This window comes from Aspergillus eucalypticola, assembly GCF_003184535.1.
Source record: "Aspergillus eucalypticola CBS 122712 chromosome Unknown BO83scaffold_21, whole genome shotgun sequence".
NCBI classification, from domain to species: Eukaryota; Fungi; Ascomycota; class Eurotiomycetes; order Eurotiales; family Aspergillaceae; genus Aspergillus; species Aspergillus eucalypticola.
The window spans coordinates 246373-267569 of NW_020290295.1; the positions used below are offsets into that span (position 1 = coordinate 246373).

The following is a 21197-nucleotide window of genomic DNA, read 5'->3' on the forward strand; positions in this document are numbered from 1 at the left end:
CCTTCTTCAATATGCCTGGTTTCGCGGATTCGTTCTGGACCCCCGACTACGCCACCGGTCTGGGGGTGCTTTACGGGAAACTCCAACAGGGCGCCGTCGAGAACAAGCAGATCATCACCATTGCTTCTATGCGCGCAGATGCGGAGGAACAGTACGGACTGAAATTGGGGGATATTGCGCCGACCGTGGATCGGGTCACGCCAACGGGGTTCGGAAAAGATGACGGGGCAAGCGTGAGAAAGGTTGGTGCCTTTATACTCGTACGGAAAGTTCTGATCCAGGTGATACTGATATTAGGTCTTTTCGTCTAGGCTTACGAGGGAGTTCGCACTGAGATGGTCGAGGCATCCAAGAACCACCAGAAGATCGCGTCGAACATCCGGGAGCTAGTCGTTAGCCCCTTCAGGCGTTGGTGCGATCAGCACGAGGCTCGAATTCAAAATTCACACGATGATCTCCAGGCTCGAATCAAGGAACATTCGAAACAGGTGGATCTGGTCAAGAAACTCCGAAGCCATTATTTCAATAAGTGCCGTGTGGTTGAAGACCTCGAGGAAGAGAACAAACTCGCTTTCCAGGCCCCCGAAACAAGTCCGAAAATTAAGCCCACCCCCAAGATTGTCCTGCCAGAAGAACAGGAGGAGGAGGAGCCGGTGGAGATTGGCGATCGGATCTACCCTCCGGAGGATTTGAAGAGGCTTCTGACACATATGCTGGAAAACATCAAGATTGGCGAGGTCAAGGTGCCGATCATCGGCACATATCAGAACACGTCGACCGGTGCGGATATTGTGGAATACACTCAGAAGCACCTGAACGGAACTAGCATCACCTATTCGGAGAGAATTGGGCAGGATCTCGTGGACAATGGGTTTCTCCGTCTAGTCGGAAACATGGGCAGCACCTTCGCGAACAGCTCCAAGATGCGCTACCAGTGGCGCCCTAAGGTGTTCCAGATCACTGGTGTCCCAGAGAAGAAGAAGCCTCTTATGCGCGTAACCTCTGCGGCAACAAGCGAGGACGGCAGCGAGTCTCCGCTGTCTTCTGTTTCTGAGATGCTGGCCGGCTGGAACCCTCTCAACAACCCGTACCCCAACGAGACACCAGCGGAAAAGTTGCGCAGGGAAGCTCGCGAGGCCGATGAACGGTACAAGGCTGCGGTGCGCAAGCTGGACATGATCAGATGCAAGCTCGAGGAAGAGGTTGTTGAAAACTTGCGCTTCATGGAGCAGTGTGAGCTCGATCGCCTCAAGGCAATCAAGGCCGTGATCCTGGATTTCTCGGGCGCCATCAGCAATGTCATTCCCAACCTGCAAAGCACGGTCGACCACATGATGCTTTACCAAGAGACCATCCAGCCGCTAGGCGATCTCCGTTACCTTCTGGAGAACTACCGGACGGGTGGCTTTGTACCTCGTGTGCAGGCGTATGAGAACTACTACGGATCTGTGGAAGGTATGCGCTCTGCCGACTGGACATTATGAAGATTCAGTGTTTGCTAAAACTCTCCAGATCAAAATTTTGGTGTTGACCTCGAAGCGAGAGCCAGAGCCGACCGCAAGCGTGTTCCCATCGTGGTCACCACTCTGCTGACCTACCTGGATAACCGTAAGTTGTCTTTCACCCGGTCCTATGGAGCGCTTTGAATCTAACCTGGAAAGGCTACCCTGACCTTGAGGGTGACGAGGCACGACGTGCGATCTGGCTGTACGATGTGCCTTTGGCAGCGACACACCACCTCCGTAGCGCATTGAACAACAGCAAAGCGGATTATAACGAGATCCTGGAGAAATATGAAATCCCCATCATCGCGAGTGTTCTGAAATTGTACCTCCTTGAGCTGCCAGGTTCGTGTTTATTCATACCTTTACTTATGGTTCGGGTCTAATACCTACCATAGACTCTTTGGTTTCCTCCCAGGTTTATGAGATTGTGAAGACAATTTATTCGACGACTGCCCATGAGACGACGGAAGAGGGCCGCATCAAGGTCCTTCAAAGCACTCTCGGACAACTCCGTCTGAACAACATTGCCACGCTTGACGCCATTATGACCCATTTCACGCGTTTGATTGATCTTACATCTGCCGATGAGAATTATGTCTCTGCACTTGCCCAGGCCCTGTCGCCTTGCATTCTCCGTCCTCGCACAGAAAGCAGCCTTACGATGAACGAACGGCACAGCTACCGTCTCATCCGCGATCTATTCGCTCATAAGGATGCGATCTTTGGTGAATTGAAGCGCCAGTCAAGTGCTCTGGGGATCAGTGGATCCACCAACCGTCCTCGTGCCATCAGCACAGATGAGAGCAACCGCCGGGCCGCAATGGAGGCCCGGAACCGTGCTATTCTCGACCGCAGCCGTGCCAACAGCCCGGCTCCTCCCCAGAAGCATCGCCGTGACCGTTCCAGCGGCGCTTCAGAGACCAGACGTTTCCCCATCAACGTGACCAGCCCCACTGAAAGACGGACTGTCGCCCGCAGCAGCCTGGATGTTCCCATCAAAAGCGAATCTCCCACCGCTGCGGAACAGATGACAAGCGTGAACATCAACGGTCCTGAGCCGGTCACCAACGGCGCCTTGAGTGAATCTCCTGTTTCCGCTGCGGCCAGCGCAAGCCCCTCATCGGGTAGTGCCAGTCCTCCCCCGGCCCCTGAATCGGACGCTTCTGTGACCCCAACCACAACTCCCACCCAAGATACCGAGAAGCGCTCATCAACGATCTCCCGGTCTAGCGTTTCCTACACTCGCAAACCCGGCCTCGGAAACCGTTCCAGCTTCCCGACCGTCGCGAGCACGGAGGGCACAGACAGCAAGCGCAGCAGTCTAGCCGGGACCGAGCCGAAAGGCGTCACATTGGAAGACAAGCCAATGGACGATGACTAGATGTGTCTATGACTTATAGAAGCCTTTTACCCGTCTCCCTCCAAGATAGGAGAAGACAAAACCAGGCTTATAAAAGAATGTTTGTTACCTTATTCATATCCTCTCTTTCTTTCAAGGACACGAACGATGACGCTGCTACCACAACTTCCCGGGGAATACACGACAAGACAAGGAGCCTACCAATACCAATGGTACCGACCAGCATCCGTAAAAGATTGAGCCTTGATCCTTGGACCAGCCATTCCACACAACACAACAGACACTATCTCAACCTAAAGCAGGCCTTATTGCTTGAGAATGGCGTCTTGTATGTGTGTGAGGGTGTGTGCTTTGTGTTTTCATTAGCGGCGGTCCTATCGAACTGTTTCACCTTTTGTCATCAGCTATTCATCTACCTACCTATCTATCTATTCATATCTATATGCCTCTCCTTCAATGTTCTTCACATACCCAACATCTTTGTTGTCCCTCCTGTTACCTTTTGTGTTATCATTATGTATGTATGCATAGCTGTTTATTCTGTACTTTTCTTTGTTTTAACCTCTATCGATTCAAGTTGAATTGGTTTGTTTCTGCTCTCTATAAGCGATATCTTTCATATTTGCTGTGGATTTTGAAAGTCCAATTCAGTGTATAGCATCGTCATATCATATCATATCATATCACCTCACATGCAGAGTCAATGTGTTTTGATTTGAGCATCATGTAGAGATTTATTTTCTGAAATCTACTGCTTCTGTTTTATCTTTATGTGTAAGGGTAGTCAATTTTTTGTTGAAAGCTGTCATTATCATTTACTAGTTGTATGTATGTAACGCCGTATGCCAATGTGGGGATCATCGCTAAGTGGATATGTGCATGTGCATCTCTTTATCCAACGCCGAGAGAATGGACCAACTGCCCGCAGAAGACATTCAAAAGTGCAAGCTCGCTGGGGGTTTATACAGGAAATGGGAAACAGAGGGAACGTGTTTACAGCCCTTGACCGGTAAGCAGTCTCCGGAGGATACCCTCTCCCGCTCCGGTAAGTTGTGTCTCGATCTCTTTCTGAGAGACGAAACAAACCAGGCTCTGCTCATCCAAGGCTTTGCTGGGTGTCATTGGCCCGTGGAGCTTGGAAGGACTGCGTCGCAGATCTGATCCGCCGGCGACTGTACCACCTCGACCACGGCCCTGGTATTCACCTACAAGGCCCATCGTCTCCAGGTTGCTGAGCACGTCCTTGAATTCGGTAGATGTAAGAGGGTGTAGGATATTGTCTTGCCGACACAAAGTACAATATGTGTCGTACACTTGCTTGATCGTCGGCGGCAAATGCTTGGTCTTGGACGGTGTGCCCGGGAATTCACCTTGCCGCCGCTTGCGGTCCAGGGCAATCAAAGCACATATGGCTGCCTTCTGCTGAAGGTTGAGCCCCTGTAGTCGCTGGACAGTCCCCTGTCCAAATGCCGCCGAAGTGATACGCGCAACATGCGCAATGCTGGCTCGAGGCGCTGTGATAGCAGTGTAAGATAAAGTAGGAGTCTGTTTGGGTGAAGAAGACTTTGAGGATGAGGAAAGATTGTTGTTCTCGACGAGAATTGTTTTGGTAGGACTCTCGGGGTTGGCATTCTGTGCCTCGAGCTTTCTGAGTGCTTCCTGCTCGATAAGATCGATGGCACGCTTGACCAGTTCGAATGCCTTCCGTAGATCGCCAGTCTGCGATGCCACCTTCTTCGAGCACAGTTGAATAGCTGCTGGTTGGACAAAGGGAACGAAATTGGGCTCCACCGTTTGACCTTCAGGTAGTAAAGAGCGAAGACGATTGGTGATTACGCTGGCAATCTGGCCAGCATTGTAAGGCAAGAAGGGAAGCAAGCGAGGCTTCAAGTTCTTGGCCTTCAATTGTGGGAGTGATCGATCAGTCAAGTCTAGCGCATTGGCAATGCCGATGAGCAAGAGTCTAGACTTTTCCTGCAACGACCACTCAAACAAGGACTGGAGGATACCGGAATCCGCGGTGAGGAGATGATCAATCTCGTCCAGAGTAACCAAGAACATATCATCTTCCTCTTCGGATGTAAACATCAGTCGTAGCCGATCTGCTTCGCTCTTCTTGAAGACGTCATGGTCGTTGCAGAGATCGCCGATAAGCCTGCTGTAGACGTCACGAGCACCCCGCATACTTGCGCAATTGAGATGTGCGATTTTGAGAGACTTCAAGTCCATGTCGTGACACACTTCCTGAACCAAGGCACTCTTTCCAGTACCCGGGGGACCACTGACATACAAGCAACCACCTTTGCGCGAATCAACACCATCTTGTATGAACGAGGTCAATTTCTCCCGTTCGGTATCCCGACCCACTATCCGAGCTGAAGTTGCACCCCGCGCAAACATCTGCCTTGCTTCGGAGTATATAGTCTGCGTGGTGGTTGGCGTCGATATATGTCGAGGTGTGCGTGGAGTCATAGATTTCCCGCCAATCAGGACTCGATGTTTCGGTGTTGTCGGAGGTGAATCGAGTGCATCGCGAAATCTGGACTTCGAAGGTGTCTTGAACTCGACTGGTGTCGAGTTTTCGTCTAGATGGATTAGTTCTATTTGAACAGGGAGAGCAATGGAGAAATCCTACCATTGACCGGATCTGTAGCATGGCTGCGCTTAACAGGTGATATGGCCGCCTTGCCAACCTGCACAGTACGCTTTGTCTGTCCACTATCGACCGAATCATTCTTTGATTCTTCCTGAGGCTCTTCTTGAATAGCGGCGCCATTGCCGTTTCTCGTCCGTGACCGAAGTTGGCGCGGTTGGGGTGCAGGGGGCTCGCTTTCTTGACGGACGTGAGGTTGTTGTGTCCGGCGCCTGCTTGCTCGACGCACGGGTAATGATGGTACTACTACAAAGGAACGTCAGTCAAGATGATCTAAAAGAAATTACGGAGGAACTGAGGGGTATAAAAGTCGTACCTTCCGGTTCGATAGCACCTCGCTGGCGCTTACCGAGGACCGAAGCAGCCATGATATGATAGATTCAATGGTAATTGGCAAGAGCAACCGAGGTAAACAAGATGAGAAGGAGATAGATGATCGATGATGAAAGGGAAGGAGCGGGTGTTAGAGAAAATACAGTAGTAGTAGTAGAGTAGTATTTGGAGTGGAGGTACTGCTATCCACCACGATTTTCCCAAGGAGGCATAATTAACAAGACGCGTCGAGTTAAGGTGCGCGTGTTACTACGCGTAGCTTGTTCTTATCACGTGACTGGATGCGAGGTTGACGCGCTTCGCCTACCAGTCACGTTTCTTCCCGCGGGGTTTTGCTCATCTGCCAGTTCCTGCCTGACTTCTCAGGCGTGGAAGCCACAGGGTCGGACCGCGTGATTATCCGTCTGCTCATCGGATGCTGTGAAGTGCGTCACCAATTCTACCTGACGGATAGTACCTAAACTATTAACGCCGCGCATCCTGGGTTGTTTGTGCTGCATTCCCTTGTACAATCTCCTGGTTCACTAGAGCGGAGTCTCCTCAAGTATCTCCCTTCTATTGCCTTTATCTTTATATGCATTCATCTCGAATTTCTTCTAACTTCATTCCTCCATCTTCGTTGATCACCGCCTAGCACTGACATTGCTGTTTGCAGCTGTTTGCATCACATTGCCTGCCTTCGACCTTTCTGTTGGGATTCCTGCTGCATACACCCTCCTCCCATCACGGCGATCTCTTGATTCCCTTCATCCTTCCTTCTTCGCCTCTTTCTCATATAAATACCAGTGCCGTGCGCCCGCCATGGAAGGCGACGTGGTAGCGCAGTTCACTGAAATCACCGGCTCAAACCCGGAGCTGGCTACCCAATATCTGCAGCTGACTGATTTCAACATCGAACAGGCTGTACAGCTTTTCTTCGAGAATGGCGGTGCGCCACTGACTGATGATCCCTTACCGTCTGCCTCCACGCCGCAGCAAGCTTCTCATGCTGGCGGCTATGGAAACGAGTCCGGGGTGGTCAATATCGACTCCGATGACGACGTCACAATAGATGAGTCTCGCTCTGCGCCTCGGAACCACGGCGCTATGTTCGAAGACGATGCCGCCATGGCCCGTCGCCTCCAAGAAGAGATGTACGGCGGAGGAGATGCCGAAGAGAACGTGCGTGCGCCGATGGCCCGTACAACAGAAACCTTGGTGGGGCCTGAAGCGGACTTTGACGATGGCGATATGCATGCCAGCATATTGGGTCAACTGCGCGCGCGCCAACAGCGAAACAGTTAGCACTTCACCCTGCCTTCCATCACTATTTCTCCAAATGCACGGCTAACTTTGCTTCTCCTTAGACCGGCCGGGCATCTTCAACCAGCGAGACACATCGATATGGTCTGGAGAGGACGACACCTCGGAACGTGAACGGTTGGCTGCAGCGACTGGAGGAGCTTCCGAGGCCTCGAGTAAGTCTAATATGTTAGCTGAGATGTACCGCCCGCCTTTCGAGATCATGTCCAGGCTTCCGTGGGATGTCGCTCGTCAAGAAGGTCGTGACAATGAGAAGTGGTTGATGGTCAATATCCAGGACCCTTCAGTCTTTGATTGCCAGGTTCTGAACAGAGACCTCTGGAAGGATGCGGGCGTGAGAGACACCGTTAAGGAGCATTTTATCTTCATGCAATATTCCAAGGATGACCCTCGCGCGGGACCGTATCTGCAGTACTACTTTCAGGCCAGCGACGTCTCAGACAATTATCCCCACATCGCGATTGTCGACCCTCGGACTGGAGAACAGATGAAGGTCTGGTCGGGGCCTCCCGTGATCAAGGCGTCGGACTTTTTGATGCAAGTCCACGAGTTCCTCGACAGATACAGTCTGAAGCACAACGTGAGAAATCCCGTGGCGAAGAGGAAGCCGGAGAAGAAGGAAAAGAGTATCGATGCAATGACTGAAGAAGAGATGATGGAGATGGCAATGAGAAACAGCCTAGGGGATGAGGCGTCGCAAGGTCCGAAGGTGGAAGACCCCGACGATCTCACACGCAGCACTGATGATGTGAAGGGCAAGGGACGGGCTGAAGACGTTGGGATGGAAGAGGCCGAACAACCTGAACAGAGCGTCTTCTTGTCCATCCCGGACAATCGACCCCACACAGAGCCCCCTGCCGATCCTGCCACAACCACGCGCATTCAGTTCCGACACCCATCGGGGCGAGTGATTCGACGTTTTGCTTTGACGGATCCTGTCCAGCGGATCTACGAATGGCTCAAGGCTGATCCGCCCTTGGAGGATAAAGCCGGTGTGGAGTTTGAGCTGAATGCCATGGGCCGCAATCTGATTGACTCGCTGGATCAGACCGTCGCCGATGCTGGACTGAAGAATGGTACGGTCATGATAGGGTATGTCGAGGAATAGACTGCAGTGGGACATGGCACTTGAGAGGAGACTCGGAAGGTCCAGGACGGGGGCCTATGGAGCTGTCAGGACTGGTGCCTGTTGCTCTTCGGGCGAATTGCTGCTCTGGGGATGGATGCCTTTGTTTAACGCGGATGAGCATCTCTCTGGAAGCCAAGCACCGACATCAGGACTACTGAGTGGTTCTTTCCAATTATGTAGATCGGGTCACGCTTTGACTAGTAATTGTCCTCTATATTTGCGAGTCTGCATAAAGAGGAGATGGATCTAATGGCTTCATGAGAAAGAAATCAGACAACAATCACACATTTTACCCTTGATATCCCTTTTTACATCAGGGCGGTTCCGTACTTTGTGCAGCTTCCACAATAAGCAGTACCAGACTAGGCAACTCATCTCTTCACCGCCTGCTCAACTAGGTGCTAAGAGATGGTGGGGGTTTTATCGAAACCAAATCAACTCACCGCCCGGCCAGAAACAACCCCGCGTTGCTCCCCGATCAAGCAATCAATCAGTGGCCGGTATTCGGGTGGGTATTTTTGGTAATCGCCGGTTCCTGTTCCTGGTTTCGTGGTTCCAACTTGTCTCCAATTGTCATTGTTATTGTTGTTGTTGTTCTTGTTGTTCTGCTTCTGCTTCTTCTTCTTCTACTTCTTGTTGTTGACATGCAAGGGAATTAATTATCTCCCTCCCATTCCTTCCATCTATTCTCATCTGCCTAGCTTATATCGCCTACCCGTTTTTCAGCCCTTGCGCCCTGTTTCTTTCCCTTTCACATCACGCAAGGATCGGTGGCTGTACCCATTCTTCCTCCTCTTTTCCCCCCTCCGCCTCCCTCGGAGACACACAGACACTCCAGCCAGCTAGCTATCTGTCGGTTGTCATCCCCAAAACAATCATAGTTGAGCGTCAGCTTCTGCTCCCGATGCATTTGCCCGAAATTCTATTTAGCATCTCTCCTTGAACCGCAATCATTGATTGATTGACCGATCTATCTATTTCGGAAATTCAATGTCTCCTTTCTTTACTTGTTTCCTATCTAAGCCCTACCTCCACCTCCTAGCCTAGCTTAGGCGATAGGTATGTCGCCCTTGATCCTCCACAACCGCCCGCGCGAAGCTGCCTCCCCATCATCTGATCTCTTATATGTTCTCAGTCTTCTGCGCATGTGGTGCTCGCATTCCACAGACAATCATCTCTTCTCTTTATGGCAGACGCTGACTTTCATTTACCAGTGTTGCAGAACCGGGCGAAACAATTGATTTCTACTCCGCCGGCGGTTAGTTACAGCCAAGATGGAAGGCCTAGTGGATCCAGAGACGATCTACATGAAGCAGAGCTGCATCGGTACGTACTCGGGCATGGTGTGATTCATCTTGCCGCGCAATCAGCTTCTCCTAACTCAGTCATACCGTTGCAGGCGGCGGGAGCTTCGGACGAGTCTATAAAGGGTATGTATGCTCAGGCACCTCTCTCATCTTGCTCTGATTGCGCAATATATTCTGAGAACTTGGCGGCTTACACTGCTATTACTCGCAGCGTTGATAAGCGTACCGGTGCCTCTGTTGCTATCAAGATCATCGACGTCGAGAATGCCGAAGATGAGGTGGAAGATATTATCCAAGAAATTGCCATCTTGTCGGAACTCAATTCTCCTTATGTCACTCGATACCATGGTTCTTTCTTGAAGGGATCCAGTTTATGGATCATCATGGAGTTCTGTTCCGGTGGCAGTTGCTCCGATCTTATGCGCCCGGGAACAATCCCGGAGGAGTATATCATGATCATCATAAGAGAGCTACTCCGAGGGCTGGACTATCTACATAGCGACAAGAAGCTGCACCGGGATGTCAAAGGTACCACCTGATCTCGCTTGCCATACCACCGTTATCTTGGAGACTAACATCAGCGCCAGCTGCAAACATCCTGCTTACCTCGAACGGCCAAGTGAAATTGGCTGATTTCGGAGTTTCTAGCCAACTGTCAGCCACAATGACTAAGAAGAATACTTTCGTGGGTACCCCATTCTGGATGGCCCCGGAGGTGATTAAGCAATCTGGGTACGACTACAAGGCCGATATCTGGTCTCTTGGAATCACTGCGATTGAATTGGCCAACGGAGAGCCTCCTTACTCGGACATCCATCCCATGAAGGTGTTATTTTTGATTCCCAAGAACCCCCCGCCCGTTCTGCAAGGCGATTACAGTAAAGCGTTCAAAAACTTTGTGGAACTTTGTTTGAGACGAGATCCCAGGGAACGGCCGTCCGCCAGAGAGCTGCTCGAGCACCCGTTCATCAAGAGGGCAAAGAAGACAACCTATCTGACCGAGCTGATTGAACGCTACGAGCGCTGGAACGCCATTCACGGCAATAGGGGGGCTGATGATGAAGACATTCAGGAACCTCCACCTAAGACGTCTCCGCCTGAGGAAGAGGACGATTTATGGGACTTTGGCACCGTGCGGCCGGCAGGGAGAGCACCCCCTCTCAAGCCGATGAAAGAAGCGGACATGAATGCGAGAAGCCATGAAGCCAATGAGTGGAACATGAAAGACGAGCCCCGTCGAGACATTTTACGGCCAAAGAGCAATATGCCTTCTACACCCCTGCAGACGAAAAACATGCCTAGTGCTATGCCGAAGCCATTGTCGCCCACCAAGGTTCCCTTGCCACCTTCACCCATCAAACAAGCATCAGATTTCACACCTCAGACACCTTCACACCTACAACAGCCAGTCTCACGGCAACCCAAGGGGAGTCCTGGTAGTGACTACGATAGAGCTCTACAACAAGCTCTAGCTGAAGATCTGAGCTTCCTCCAGCTAGATCGCTCCCCAGGCCCTTCGACAGCCTTCTCGCAAGCCCGGGGTGCTCCCCCAGGTTTACAAGGATACCAAAAGGCCCCGCAGTCACACCTGCCGGAAGTTCCATCCTATCAACGCCTACCAGATCCACCGGCCTCAAATGCTGTGAACCAGAACGTTAGACCTGCCAAAGAAGCATATTCGCAACGTCCAACATACGCACAACCACAAGCACGGCTTCCCCCAGCACCAAGGCATATGTCACCGCCATCCCAACCATCACGGCCGCAGCAAGCGTTGCCACATGGTCCTCGGCCTACATCCATGAGGCCCGACCCTCTCCAGCTCAATACCACAACCGATGGGGCCCTTGATGAGCGAGTACGGGAGCGGGAGGCCATTCAGGGTCAGGCCCAGATGCCCCCTTCCAACGAGATCACAGCTCTGAATAGTGTGATACTACCTGCTCTCAAAGCAGCCATTCGTCGCCGGACGCGGCGTCTGGAGCTCATTTCACCTAACACGACGAGGGATGCTAGCGGCAATATCAGCGAGTATCAAACACGTGAGGAGTATGTCCATGGAATGATGGAAAACCTGGTGGGCGATATCTACAGCATGTTCACGAAGCTTGAACGCTGGGACAACGAGGCACCTGTGGGAATGGGCGCTCAGGTGACCTCATTCTTAGAGGGATTTCTAGAAGAGATCCTTGTTCGGGTTGAGCCTTCTGACTCAGATTCGAACCCAGGCAGAGCCTAAGTGTTACTCTGGTTTAAACTCGAGCATAGCACGATTAACTAATTAGGCTTGCCTCTTGAGACTCTGACTAGAATGACAGCCCACCTTACTGCGAGCACAGCCCACCTGCATAGGGTCGAAGCTGGAAAGGATTGGCAAATACAAATTATTAGTCACTACGGACTTATTGGGGACCTATTCTCACGATCATGGCAGCTATGCAGTTCAATTTGGTTTTTGTGTGTCTTGGATCGACTCACATACCATCTTCTTCTTTCTCGCTAAATTTCCTGCTCTTGCAACCCCTTTCCGATTCAACAGAACAAGAATCAATGGCGTTCATCTTCAAATATGCACATTCTCTGCTATTGGTGCTCTATCCACGATTGGGTACACATTAAATGGATTCTTCGACTTGGATTCCCTCCTTCATACCTTTCTCATCTCCATATTGCTTGCTATCCTGGAATTTTTCTGGGCTGGAACCATCTTTGACTTAATGAACAGGAGCTTACCTACTGGAAATTGGCCTCCTCTGGTTACATTACGTCTCTGGGAACATGACACTACTTTCAAGACTCATCTCTTCCCTCATTCTCGACTTCCTTGTCTCTTTATTCCCTCTCTTCTTTCCTTTTTTCTTTCTTTTGTCTGCACTTGTAATGGTATCAGAACGATGCGGGGAGTTATGTAAATCGTTCCTTGTTTGTCTATCAATTGTCCTCGAAACACTCGAGTACCTACGTATTGTGTGTGTGTGTGTGTGTGGTAATTCGAAGAATGAATACTACAGACATCCAGGTGATGCATTCGTTGTCAAGATCGCATCACATCGTGAAACTCATCATTCATTATCAATGACGTAAATTAACACGGAGTTAATGGATACTATACATCAAGCCCGCCGGTATCATAGTCTGACACAATAGTTTCAGACCACGCATTAGTACCGGATGGCATCTCAACGCCATTGCGAGCTGCTGAGGCAGCTGACCTGGCCAACAGGAGTCACACAAACTCCGTCGTTCTGCAGCATGGCTTCTGAAATCATTCCACTAGCAACCATTTGACTGACATAGACAGGCATAGAGACCGGTCTTCATGAACATTCATTCACTCGGACGAAAAAGCCAGTCACTTTCTGGAGTGGGGATCAGATAATTCGTGATATTGAATTCATTGGCGTTAGAATGCGAGCCATCGACGACGTGATTGGTATTACTGCTGCTGCTGCCGCCACCTGTCCCGGTCAAACCGTTCACAGACATGGGGTTGTTGACTGGGTCGCCGATATCCAGACTGAGGATATCCGTGGCCCGGGCAGCGGGAACACGAGGGACGTTGAAGAAGCCGAAGACGTCTAAGTATTCGAGCTCATTGGGGGCTGGATTCCTGACTGCTGCTGGTGAGGTGGAGGGCTGGCTGCCGGTTGGAGAGGTGCGGGGTTGTCGGGAGATGAGGAAGTCGAGGTCGAATGCGCAGCGGCGCATGTCTGCGAGGATCTTTACGGTGGATGGAGTGGCTCGTTCTGAGTCGGAGACTCCGGATTGCTGATACTCGCCGTATTCATCGAGGACACGCTGCAGGATTGAGCTGTAGCGCTCTGCTACTTTCCAGTGCTTGCCCATCTGGGCTAGGGTGTCGACGAAGAAGAGGATGTCGGGGCTGACGGTATGGGCTATTGTTGACCCGTGGACGAGGAGGAGCCGGGCGGATACCCAGAGAGTGAAGGCAAATGGGGGCCCTAGTTTGTCGAGCATGTTGTTGTCGACGACGAAGCGGGTCACTGAGAGGATGTTGTCCACTGCAAGCAGGCATCGCTGGCTTGCGCTGTATGATGGGGTGAAGATTGGTGATCGCGTAGTGGGGTACGCTGCTGATGAATGAAGCCGGATAACCGCACTGTATGGGTGAATGTTAGAATCGGAGTAGCTCTTGATGCGATTGCATGTGATCGAGGTGGTAAGATTATCTCACGTTTGGTAAGTGGCATGGAGCTGAACCCAGTCACAATGGATCCCCTTGGTAAACTTGGATCCATTGAACAATCGGGAGGAGTTCTCGTAGGCATATTCGGCTGGGAGGCCGAATTCCCAGGACGTTAACTCGCTGTCTAGCTTGCGGTATGTGGTCTGCCACTCCTCGACATCCGACAAAGCTCCTATATCGACAGGTCGCTTCAAGAAAGCATGGATCCGAGAGAGGATGCCTAATACTTCGACATAGAGTCCAAAGCTGCCGACGTTTTCGGCACGGGTCACGTAGTCAGCACGATTACTTGAGCGTTGGAACCATCTTGTCTCCACAGGCTGGTTCTTGATAAAATATTCGTCTTTGCATGGTAGTTTCCGGTCAATGTCCTTATCATCTAGGGCAAAATCAAAGGCGGTTGCAATGGTAGAATATCGGTCCAGGAAATAGACCATCCAGAAGAGCCTCCGTCTGCTCTCATCTTCGATCCAGGATTCGGGTTCCGGGAGCGTTACCGCCCTGAGCGTATAGATGGACGGGTAACTGGGAGCAATGAGTGAAGATTTAACTTCCACGGCCAAACCGAGCTGCACCACCGATCGTGTAATCAGTGCGAGCAGTTTCCATCCAGGAGGGCCGTTGGAGGACCCCACCAAATCCAAGGCCAGGATTACCAAGGCCTGGAGAGCCTTGACTGATGAGTTCTCTAACCCATAGAGCAGAACTTTCTGTTTGGAGGAGTCATGGTATCGTTTGCGGTTTTGTTCGTTGAGCCGACTGTCGCTCGAGAAACGAAGAGTGGTTGCAACTATAGCATAAAGCACTGTTCTGTCCGCATCTTCGAGGGGCGACGGACCAAAGAATGTGTCGAGAGTTGTACGACGATGGAGAATGGGACACCAAGTATTGATATGTTCAAAGTAGAGGTCCACCAGCGCATACAGGAGATCGTACGGGGGTAGATCGAGCTCTGGATCTGCAAGTAATTGTTCCTGGTTGGCGTACAGGTTGACCGGAACCTTTAGCGATGATTCATTTCCCATATAATCGTTGGCTTGTGACACGTTATTCGTCGACCGTGGTACCGAAACGGGCGCAGACATAGCACTCGCCAGATGATTTTGTATGGTGTTCTTGACCGATATGTCCGAAGGACTGGTGATGGATGGTTCAGACTGACGCGGTTGGGGCACGATAGATGGTGGATCATGGAAATAGAATGCGTTATTGGGACTGGGGCCCTGAGCTGTCTCTGATGGAGAACTGTATGAGAAGGGTCCTTGGTGTGAGATATCATGGCTCCTAGTCGGCTGGCCCTGGATAATATGCGTCTCAATTAGGCGAGCCTGCGTCTGAATAACCTCTTCTAACCGATCTGCATGCCTAGTGAGTTAAAGCTTCAGATGGACCTGCCAGAGACTAGCGACGCACCTAGCCTTTGTTCCAACTCCTTCCCATAACCTGCCCGTAGTCCGGGCTTTTTCCGCTCTTTGTATTCGCATAATTGGCCATTGCGAGAGCACCACCCACAGCTAGGCTGCGCCCGATCTGTGCATGTTAGCTTGTACCCATATGGAGCAAGGATTGAAGCTGAGGGGAAGCCACCGCATGGGCAGGGCATACCTACCGCACTTGACTTTCCTTTGCTTACATAGCTCGCATCTTAGTCGGTTAGTGAGATGTCCGATGAATGGCACCAGCCACAGCTCTGTCGGAATATATATTTCAAAGATTGGAGTGTGATAAAAGGGGATCTGTGCTTTCAATGGTTCAAAGCAGGATGGGACGGTACGTACGACACTGTGAGGGGTCGTTTACGTTTCAGCGCACGAGGGACGCCCGACCCGTTCTGCACAACACGATCATTCTCGCTATCGGCAGCGGACCAAGATTCATCCCCGCTGTGATCCCGATCCAGATCGCCAGGAAGTCGGGATGGTGGTGGAGTCTGTCGAACAGAGACAGCTGCAGCAGCGTTCGGCATGGTACTTTAGCGAGTCCGGGGTTTGTCGGGAGATAGACAGGTCCAGCCACAGCAGTTCGATCAGCAGCTACGAAGCATCCTGGTGGGAGGGGCGGAAATCGGTGATATTAGTCCGAGTCGACTGCTAGCTTCAAGGATTGTGCGAAGCGAGCGAAAGCGACACATAAGCAAAGGAGAAGAATAGGAAGGAATGAAAGAGACGAAGAGAGCGTTCGGGCTGGCATTGCCTGAGCCAAGAAAAGGCACGCGGACCCCCGCAAATGGACCTCCACATCTATTCTGCCGTTTGTGAAGAACTCTCTGGTCTGGGGAAACACTTTGCCCTGGGAAAGTCCTGAAATGTGGCGCCCCTTAGGGTCCATTCACCCGTCCATCGTTTTCCGACCAAGACTTCCCCTTCATCCCTGTGATTTCTGTTGGCGGCGCAGGTTGGAGACCCTCTCGGGGTAGCATTGCCCCGAGGCATCACCAGCCGAGGGGAAAGTGTGCCGGATGCCCCTCGACGCGGAGTTGCTCGTATGCTTTCAAATATGCTCCAATTTCCCTGAAAAAAAAAAGGTTTATCGCTTTCTTTTTTTTTCTTCTTCTTCTTTTGCTTCTCATTCTCTAAACTTTGTGATATTCTTCATACCCTATCCGCTAAAGTACTGCCAATATGGGCTCTACCGGCCAATTTCCCCGCATCAAGGAGATCCGCACCTTCATCATTGATGGTGTGGGATCCGGAGGTGATTACCATAATGTATGCTCAGCAGTGCTGGGATAAATTATTTGCAGACCGCTAATCTTCTTCAATTCAACAGGTCAAAGGAGGTCACTGGTTGATTGACAGCAACATCTCCACCCCTATGACTCGCTGGGCACAATACCGCGGCTCTCGCACATCATGGGGTATCAACGTCCTGGGCTCTTTCTGCGTCGAGATCGAAGCTACCGATGGGACCAAGGGATTTGCAACGGGATTCGGTGGACCTCCGGCTTGCTGGCTGGTTCACCAACATTTCGAGCGCTTTTTGCTCGGTGCGGGTACGGGCCATCAATATTGTCTCCCATGGATGAGCCAGGCTAATATGTATCCCCTCTATAGACCCCAGAGATACCAATGACCTGTTCGAGAAGATGTACCGGGGATCGATGTTCTATGGCAGAAAAGGTCTCCCTGTTGCCGTCATCTCGGTGATTGACTTGGCTATCTGGGATCTTCTGGGCAAGATTCGCAACGAACCCGTCTACAAGCTCATTGGCGGCGCTACTCGTTCACGTCTGGACTTCTACTGCACTGGACCACAGCCCGCTTCGGCCAAGGCCATGGGTTTCTCCGGAGCCAAGGTCGCTCTTCCCCATGGCCCTGACGAGGGTACAGAAGGACTGTTGAAGAACGTCGAGTACCTCCGTAAGCAGCGGGACTCAGTCGGTCCCAACTTCCCTCTGCGTGTCGACTGCTACATGTCCCTGAACGTTCCCTACACAATTGAGCTTGTCAAGCGTTGCGAGGCGGAAGGAATCAACATTGACTGGTGGGAGGAATGCTTGACCCCGGATGACTTTGACGGTCATGCACTTCTGAAGAGAGCCCACCCCACTGTCAAGTTCACCACCGGTGAGCACGAGTACTCTCGGTACGGTTTCCGGAAGCTCGTTGAGGGCCGCAACTTGGACATTCTGCAGCCCGACGTCATGTGGGTTGGTGGTATGACGGAGTTGCTCAAGGTCTCCGCCCTTGCCAGTGCCTACGACCTCCCAGTTGTTCCTCACGCATCTGGACCTTACTCCTACCACTTTGTGGTTTCGCAACCAAACTCACCCTTCCAAGAATACCTCGCCAACTCTGCAGATGGACACACTGTTGAGCCCGTCTTCGGAAACCTCTTCCTCAACGAACCCATCCCTACCAAGGGACACCTGGATGTTTCGATCCTGGACAAGCCGGGCTTCGGCCTCGAGCTGAACCCTGCTGCGCCTCTTATCCCAGCAGCCTCCATTCTCACTCCTGCGCCTCAGAAGGCTCTGGTTGCCCCAGCTGAGAGCCAGCAGGAATCTAACGGCACTGCTTAAGCAGGGTTTTTACGACATCTCTAGATTACGGCTTCTACAAGATGCTTGATGGCATATTTTCAACCTGTGACGAGATTAGCATATCCTATACATGTATACATGATTTACCTTTGTTTCAGTTTTTTTTTTTACAGAACAAATAGATAGGGGCAATGGAACAATCCTCAACAAGACTTGCGAGCAATCCTCCAATGTGGGGTAAATGCCGAATGTGGGGGTGGTCTCGGGGTAACAATGCCACGAGAGGCCCGAGACCGACTCCACTTATTTGAACGTAGATTTACTTCTTTGGTTATGCTGAATCTCCCCGGCGGGGTTGACCAAAAATACCAGCACAAGACGAGCACTCAATCCAGGACTATAAGCTCGCATTATCCCTCTGTTCACTTCAATTCCCTTCAAAGAAGACCCAATCGACCATCACCAGAAGCAACCACCACCAGAATGCCTCTCCCCCAGATCCTAGTCGGCAAAGTTGCCGCCATCACAGGTGGTTTAACCGGTATTGGCAGGGTAAGACACAGCAACAAACAACAGAACTCACTTGAACTACCAGGCCAGCCTAACATTATCTTCTCTCTAGGCCATCGCCCTCGAATACCTCCGCCACGGCGCCAAAGTAGCCGTAAACCACCTCGGCGGACCCAAAGAAGCGCCCCTCATCGAAGCAATGCGCAAAGACGTATCTGAAATTATCCGATCCAACAGCGACAGCGACAGCGAGCAGAGCAGCAGATTTATCCTGGTCGCAGGGGACGTAACACAGCCCGAGACGGGGCGGGACTTCGTATCTAAAGCCGTGGAAGCCTTTGGCCGACTCGACGTGTTTGTGAGTAATGCGGGAGTGTGCAAGTTTGAGGAGTTTCTCGAGTACGTTGCGGCCCTCCCCCCCCCCCCAATCCCATTCACAAATAGATATCTTCCCTTATCTCTTACACCCTGAAAGAACCAATACTAAATACCACATGTCATTCCAACGGTATAGAGTCGACCCCCCACTCCTCGGCCACACAATCAACACAAACCTAAGCGGCGCATTCTGGGCAACGCAAGCAGCAGCACGACAAATGGCACTAGCTCAATCGCCACCGGGAGGCTCTATTATCGGAATTAGTTCTATCTCTGCGCTTGTCGGGGGTGGACAGCAAACGCATTATACGCCTACGAAGGCGGGCGTGCTTAGTCTTATGCAGTCGTGTGCGGTTGCGTTGGGCAAGTATGGCATCAGATGTAATGCGCTGTTGCCGGGGACGATCCGGACTCAGTTGAATGATGAGGATATGAGTGATCCGGTGAAGAGGTCGTATATGGAGGGGAGGATTCCGTTGGGAAGGCTGGGCCAGCCGCCGGATTTGGCGGGGCCGGCGGTGTTTTTGGCGAGTGAGGAGTTGAGTGGTTATGTGGTGAGTATTATTTTCCCTTTGTTCTATGTTTGGGAAGGGTGTGCTAATGTGGATGGATAGACTGGAGCGCAGATACTGGTGGATGGGGGTGCTTTTGTGAATCTTCAGTAGATAATGATATGTTATGATGATGATGATATCTTTATTGTGGATATACTTGGTCATGGAAATCGGTGTACATACATACATGCATACATACATGCATACATACATGCTTCCAATATATGATTTGAATAAGTATTAACTTTCAATCCCATATGCCTTGAGGGCAACACCTCCCCATACACCCTCCTTTTGCTCCTGCGACAAGCCCCTCTTCTCCAAAATACCCTCCACCACACTCCTCCACCGTCTCCAGGCGACTGTATTTCCGCCTCCACCCACATTACACACAGGCCAGTCAGACCCAAACATGACTCTCTCCGGCCCAAACGCATCAAAGACCACATCCGTCCACAGCTGGACCTGGTCGACTAGGGAAGCAATATCCGGTTCCGAATCCGCCGTCAGCGGGAGAAGCTCCGAGAATCCCCCGGAAAGCTTCATATACGCCGTCGGATGCTGTGCCATGGCAGTGATGAGGGAGCTCCATTCCAGGAAATCAGGATGCGTAGCGATCGAGTCGGGCGACGTATACGGCAGACGCAGGTTCGGCTTGCACAGGTGGTCTGTAGATAGCTTGTTAGCCCAAACCTCCCCAAAGAAAGAGGAGCAGAAACTGATGGGGGAAATAAAGGAACAAACATACTTATAACAATCCTAACCCTATCCTTCTTCTCCCCCACCCCCCGATAAACCGTATTCATCATCTCCGCCGCCTCCCTCAACTGCCACATCCCACCTTGACGCGCATCCACCCCCAGATCAAACGCCAACTGCTGCCTTCCTAGCCACTTTAACCCATCAATGAACTCAGGCTTTAGCATGACTCCGCTCGGCTTATCCTGGACGAGATACCGCACTCCGCGGACCTTCTTGAATACTTCTTCCGTGCGAGTCCGCTCCCTCACGAGGGAAATGTACTTCTCTAGCGCAGCAGGACCCCCAGGTACAGGCGCCCAGGGTACCATACCTAGACAGAGATGGCGATCTACATCTTTGTGGCCTTCCCCTGGGATGGGGTCTCCGGTGATGATCCGGGTGAGGAAGGAGACTTCGTCGAGGGCGTGGGACCAGCCACGGGTTGGATCTGATTCTTCAATTGAGGAGATACGGTCGGTTTCGAGGAAGATGAAGCCGCGGAGGTAGTGTGGGTTTGTTTTTGTTGGTGTTGTTTCTTCCGGGGATGTGGGAGTGGAGGTGGTTGCGAGGCGGTATTCATCGATAGAGTGCTGGGATCCTAATGGGCTGGAGGGGGTGTACCAGGCCAGGGTGGGGAGATGGGATGCTGGGAAGAGGTGGATGTGGGAGTCGATGATTGGGGTTGGCATTGTTGTGGATGTGGTACTTTTGTCTTCTCTTTTCTTTGTCTTCGTGTTCGTGTTTGATGTGCTTGTGAGGGGTTGAGATGGTGATCTTCCCGGGGATGCGGGGTTGAGTGCTGCTTGGGATGATTGAAGAGAGGGAGATAGTGAAGACTACAGAATTAAGAAGAGACTTGTTGGTTAGAATGCTTGTGCAGTAGAGAACAGAACAGCTATCGAAAGAGGGGAAGTAGTGATTCAGGTCTGGTGAACATCATGCAATTGGAGTCAGCAGACGAGGGGATGATGATCGGGGATGCATTAGCCCGAGCGCAGGCAGTCCAGACTCCATCACGACCAACCAATCTGCCTTCTCCTCTCTACTTCTCTCTCTCTCTCACTGGCCAGACCCCTTGGCAGATGGTGAGGACCTTCGGCAGCTCCAACAGCAGATTTATATACCGAAGGAATAACTCTGGGCTTATCCGACCTTCTGCTGGATAGTTTTGTGTTCTGTTCAGCTCCGCGACTGAACCACAAATTGGGGCGGACCGTCACTCCTCGCCGATCACAC

The 21197-nt window shown here is 51.5% G+C and overlaps 8 protein-coding genes across 8 annotated transcripts; 5 read left to right on the plus strand and 3 right to left on the minus strand.

Moving 5' to 3' along the window:
* Window positions 1-11: 11 nt before the first annotated feature.
* Window positions 12-2886, plus strand: BO83DRAFT_391023 (GTPase-activating protein RGD2; the record flags this gene model as incomplete). Its single annotated transcript, XM_025532884.1, has 5 exons — window positions 12-242; window positions 312-1455; window positions 1513-1608; window positions 1662-1847; window positions 1901-2886. The coding sequence occupies 5 exons, from the start codon at window positions 12-14 to the stop codon at window positions 2884-2886; spliced, it is 2643 nt and encodes an 880-aa protein (XP_025385678.1).
* A 972-nt stretch (window positions 2887-3858) lies between these two features.
* Window positions 3859-5886, minus strand: BO83DRAFT_318200 (AAA family ATPase CDC6; the record flags this gene model as incomplete). The annotated part of the gene is made up of 3 exons (XM_025527732.1): window positions 3859-5450; window positions 5501-5761; window positions 5835-5886. 3 exons carry the CDS (start codon window positions 5884-5886, stop codon window positions 3859-3861), a joined length of 1905 nt encoding a protein of 634 aa, XP_025385679.1.
* Window positions 5887-6320: 434 nt separating this feature from the next.
* Window positions 6321-8575, plus strand: BO83DRAFT_380403 (DNA-protein crosslink repair co-factor UBX5). The gene is made up of 2 exons (XM_025531746.1): window positions 6321-7130; window positions 7198-8575. Exons 1-2 carry the CDS (start codon window positions 6653-6655, stop codon window positions 8259-8261), a joined length of 1542 nt encoding a protein of 513 aa, XP_025385680.1. The 5' UTR covers window positions 6321-6652; the 3' UTR covers window positions 8262-8575.
* Window positions 8576-9265: 690 nt separating this feature from the next.
* Window positions 9266-11922, plus strand: BO83DRAFT_94595 (putative Ste20-like serine/threonine protein kinase). Its single transcript, XM_025537730.1, has 5 exons — window positions 9266-9341; window positions 9497-9608; window positions 9682-9712; window positions 9801-10117; window positions 10177-11922. The coding sequence occupies exons 2-5, from the start codon at window positions 9557-9559 to the stop codon at window positions 11826-11828; spliced, it is 2052 nt and encodes a 683-aa protein (XP_025385681.1). The 5' UTR covers window positions 9266-9341; window positions 9497-9556; the 3' UTR covers window positions 11829-11922.
* Window positions 11923-12641: 719 nt separating this feature from the next.
* On the minus strand, window positions 12642-15904 carry BO83DRAFT_342706 (putative C6 transcription factor). The gene is made up of 5 exons (XM_025528665.1): window positions 15575-15904; window positions 15406-15440; window positions 15210-15326; window positions 13785-15153; window positions 12642-13709 (listed from the first exon to the last, which is right to left on the minus strand). The coding sequence occupies exons 1-5, from the start codon at window positions 15760-15762 to the stop codon at window positions 12917-12919; spliced, it is 2502 nt and encodes an 833-aa protein (XP_025385682.1). The 5' UTR covers window positions 15763-15904; the 3' UTR covers window positions 12642-12916.
* A 423-nt stretch (window positions 15905-16327) lies between these two features.
* Window positions 16328-17954, plus strand: BO83DRAFT_365647 (L-rhamnonate dehydratase). Its single transcript, XM_025529678.1, has 3 exons — window positions 16328-16504; window positions 16566-16788; window positions 16850-17954. Exons 1-3 carry the CDS (start codon window positions 16418-16420, stop codon window positions 17815-17817), a joined length of 1278 nt encoding a protein of 425 aa, XP_025385683.1. The 5' UTR covers window positions 16328-16417; the 3' UTR covers window positions 17818-17954.
* A 184-nt stretch (window positions 17955-18138) lies between these two features.
* On the plus strand, window positions 18139-19547 carry BO83DRAFT_94631 (SDR family NAD(P)-dependent oxidoreductase). The gene is made up of 4 exons (XM_025537731.1): window positions 18139-18330; window positions 18401-18687; window positions 18803-19220; window positions 19281-19547. The coding sequence occupies exons 1-4, from the start codon at window positions 18262-18264 to the stop codon at window positions 19329-19331; spliced, it is 825 nt and encodes a 274-aa protein (XP_025385684.1). The 5' UTR covers window positions 18139-18261; the 3' UTR covers window positions 19332-19547.
* On the minus strand, window positions 19356-20871 carry BO83DRAFT_380407 (uncharacterized protein). Its single transcript, XM_025531747.1, has 2 exons — window positions 19969-20871; window positions 19356-19888 (listed from the first exon to the last, which is right to left on the minus strand). Exons 1-2 carry the CDS (start codon window positions 20648-20650, stop codon window positions 19461-19463), a joined length of 1110 nt encoding a protein of 369 aa, XP_025385685.1. The 5' UTR covers window positions 20651-20871; the 3' UTR covers window positions 19356-19460.
* Between the last annotated feature and the right edge of the window lie 326 nt (window positions 20872-21197).

Coding starts and splice junctions, on each gene's coding strand:
- BO83DRAFT_380403 (XM_025531746.1), top strand. CDS start 6,653: ATGGAAGGCGACGTGGTAGCGCAGTTCACTGAAATCACCGGCTCAAAC. Junction 7,131..7,197: donor CGCGCGCCAACAGCGAAACA/GTTAGCACTTCA, acceptor GCTTCTCCTTAG/ACCGGCCGGGCATCTTCAAC.
- BO83DRAFT_94595 (XM_025537730.1), top strand. CDS start 9,557: ATGGAAGGCCTAGTGGATCCAGAGACGATCTACATGAAGCAGAGCTGC. Junction 9,609..9,681: donor CATGAAGCAGAGCTGCATCG/GTACGTACTCGG, acceptor ATACCGTTGCAG/GCGGCGGGAGCTTCGGACGA. Junction 9,713..9,800: donor TTCGGACGAGTCTATAAAGG/GTATGTATGCTC, acceptor TATTACTCGCAG/CGTTGATAAGCGTACCGGTG.
- BO83DRAFT_342706 (XM_025528665.1), bottom strand. CDS start 15,762: ATGCCGAACGCTGCTGCAGCTGTCTCTGTTCGACAGACTCCACCACCA. Junction 15,441..15,574: donor AAACGACCCCTCACAGTGTC/GTACGTACCGTC, acceptor TAACCGACTAAG/ATGCGAGCTATGTAAGCAAA. Junction 15,327..15,405: donor GCAAAGGAAAGTCAAGTGCG/GTAGGTATGCCC, acceptor TAACATGCACAG/ATCGGGCGCAGCCTAGCTGT.
- BO83DRAFT_365647 (XM_025529678.1), top strand. CDS start 16,418: ATGGGCTCTACCGGCCAATTTCCCCGCATCAAGGAGATCCGCACCTTC. Junction 16,505..16,565: donor CCGGAGGTGATTACCATAAT/GTATGCTCAGCA, acceptor TCAATTCAACAG/GTCAAAGGAGGTCACTGGTT. Junction 16,789..16,849: donor GCGCTTTTTGCTCGGTGCGG/GTACGGGCCATC, acceptor TCCCCTCTATAG/ACCCCAGAGATACCAATGAC.
- BO83DRAFT_94631 (XM_025537731.1), top strand. CDS start 18,262: ATGCCTCTCCCCCAGATCCTAGTCGGCAAAGTTGCCGCCATCACAGGT. Junction 18,688..18,802: donor AAGTTTGAGGAGTTTCTCGA/GTACGTTGCGGC, acceptor CCAACGGTATAG/AGTCGACCCCCCACTCCTCG. Junction 19,221..19,280: donor AGGAGTTGAGTGGTTATGTG/GTGAGTATTATT, acceptor GTGGATGGATAG/ACTGGAGCGCAGATACTGGT.
- BO83DRAFT_380407 (XM_025531747.1), bottom strand. CDS start 20,650: ATGCCAACCCCAATCATCGACTCCCACATCCACCTCTTCCCAGCATCC. Junction 19,889..19,968: donor TAGGGTTAGGATTGTTATAA/GTATGTTTGTTC, acceptor AGCTATCTACAG/ACCACCTGTGCAAGCCGAAC.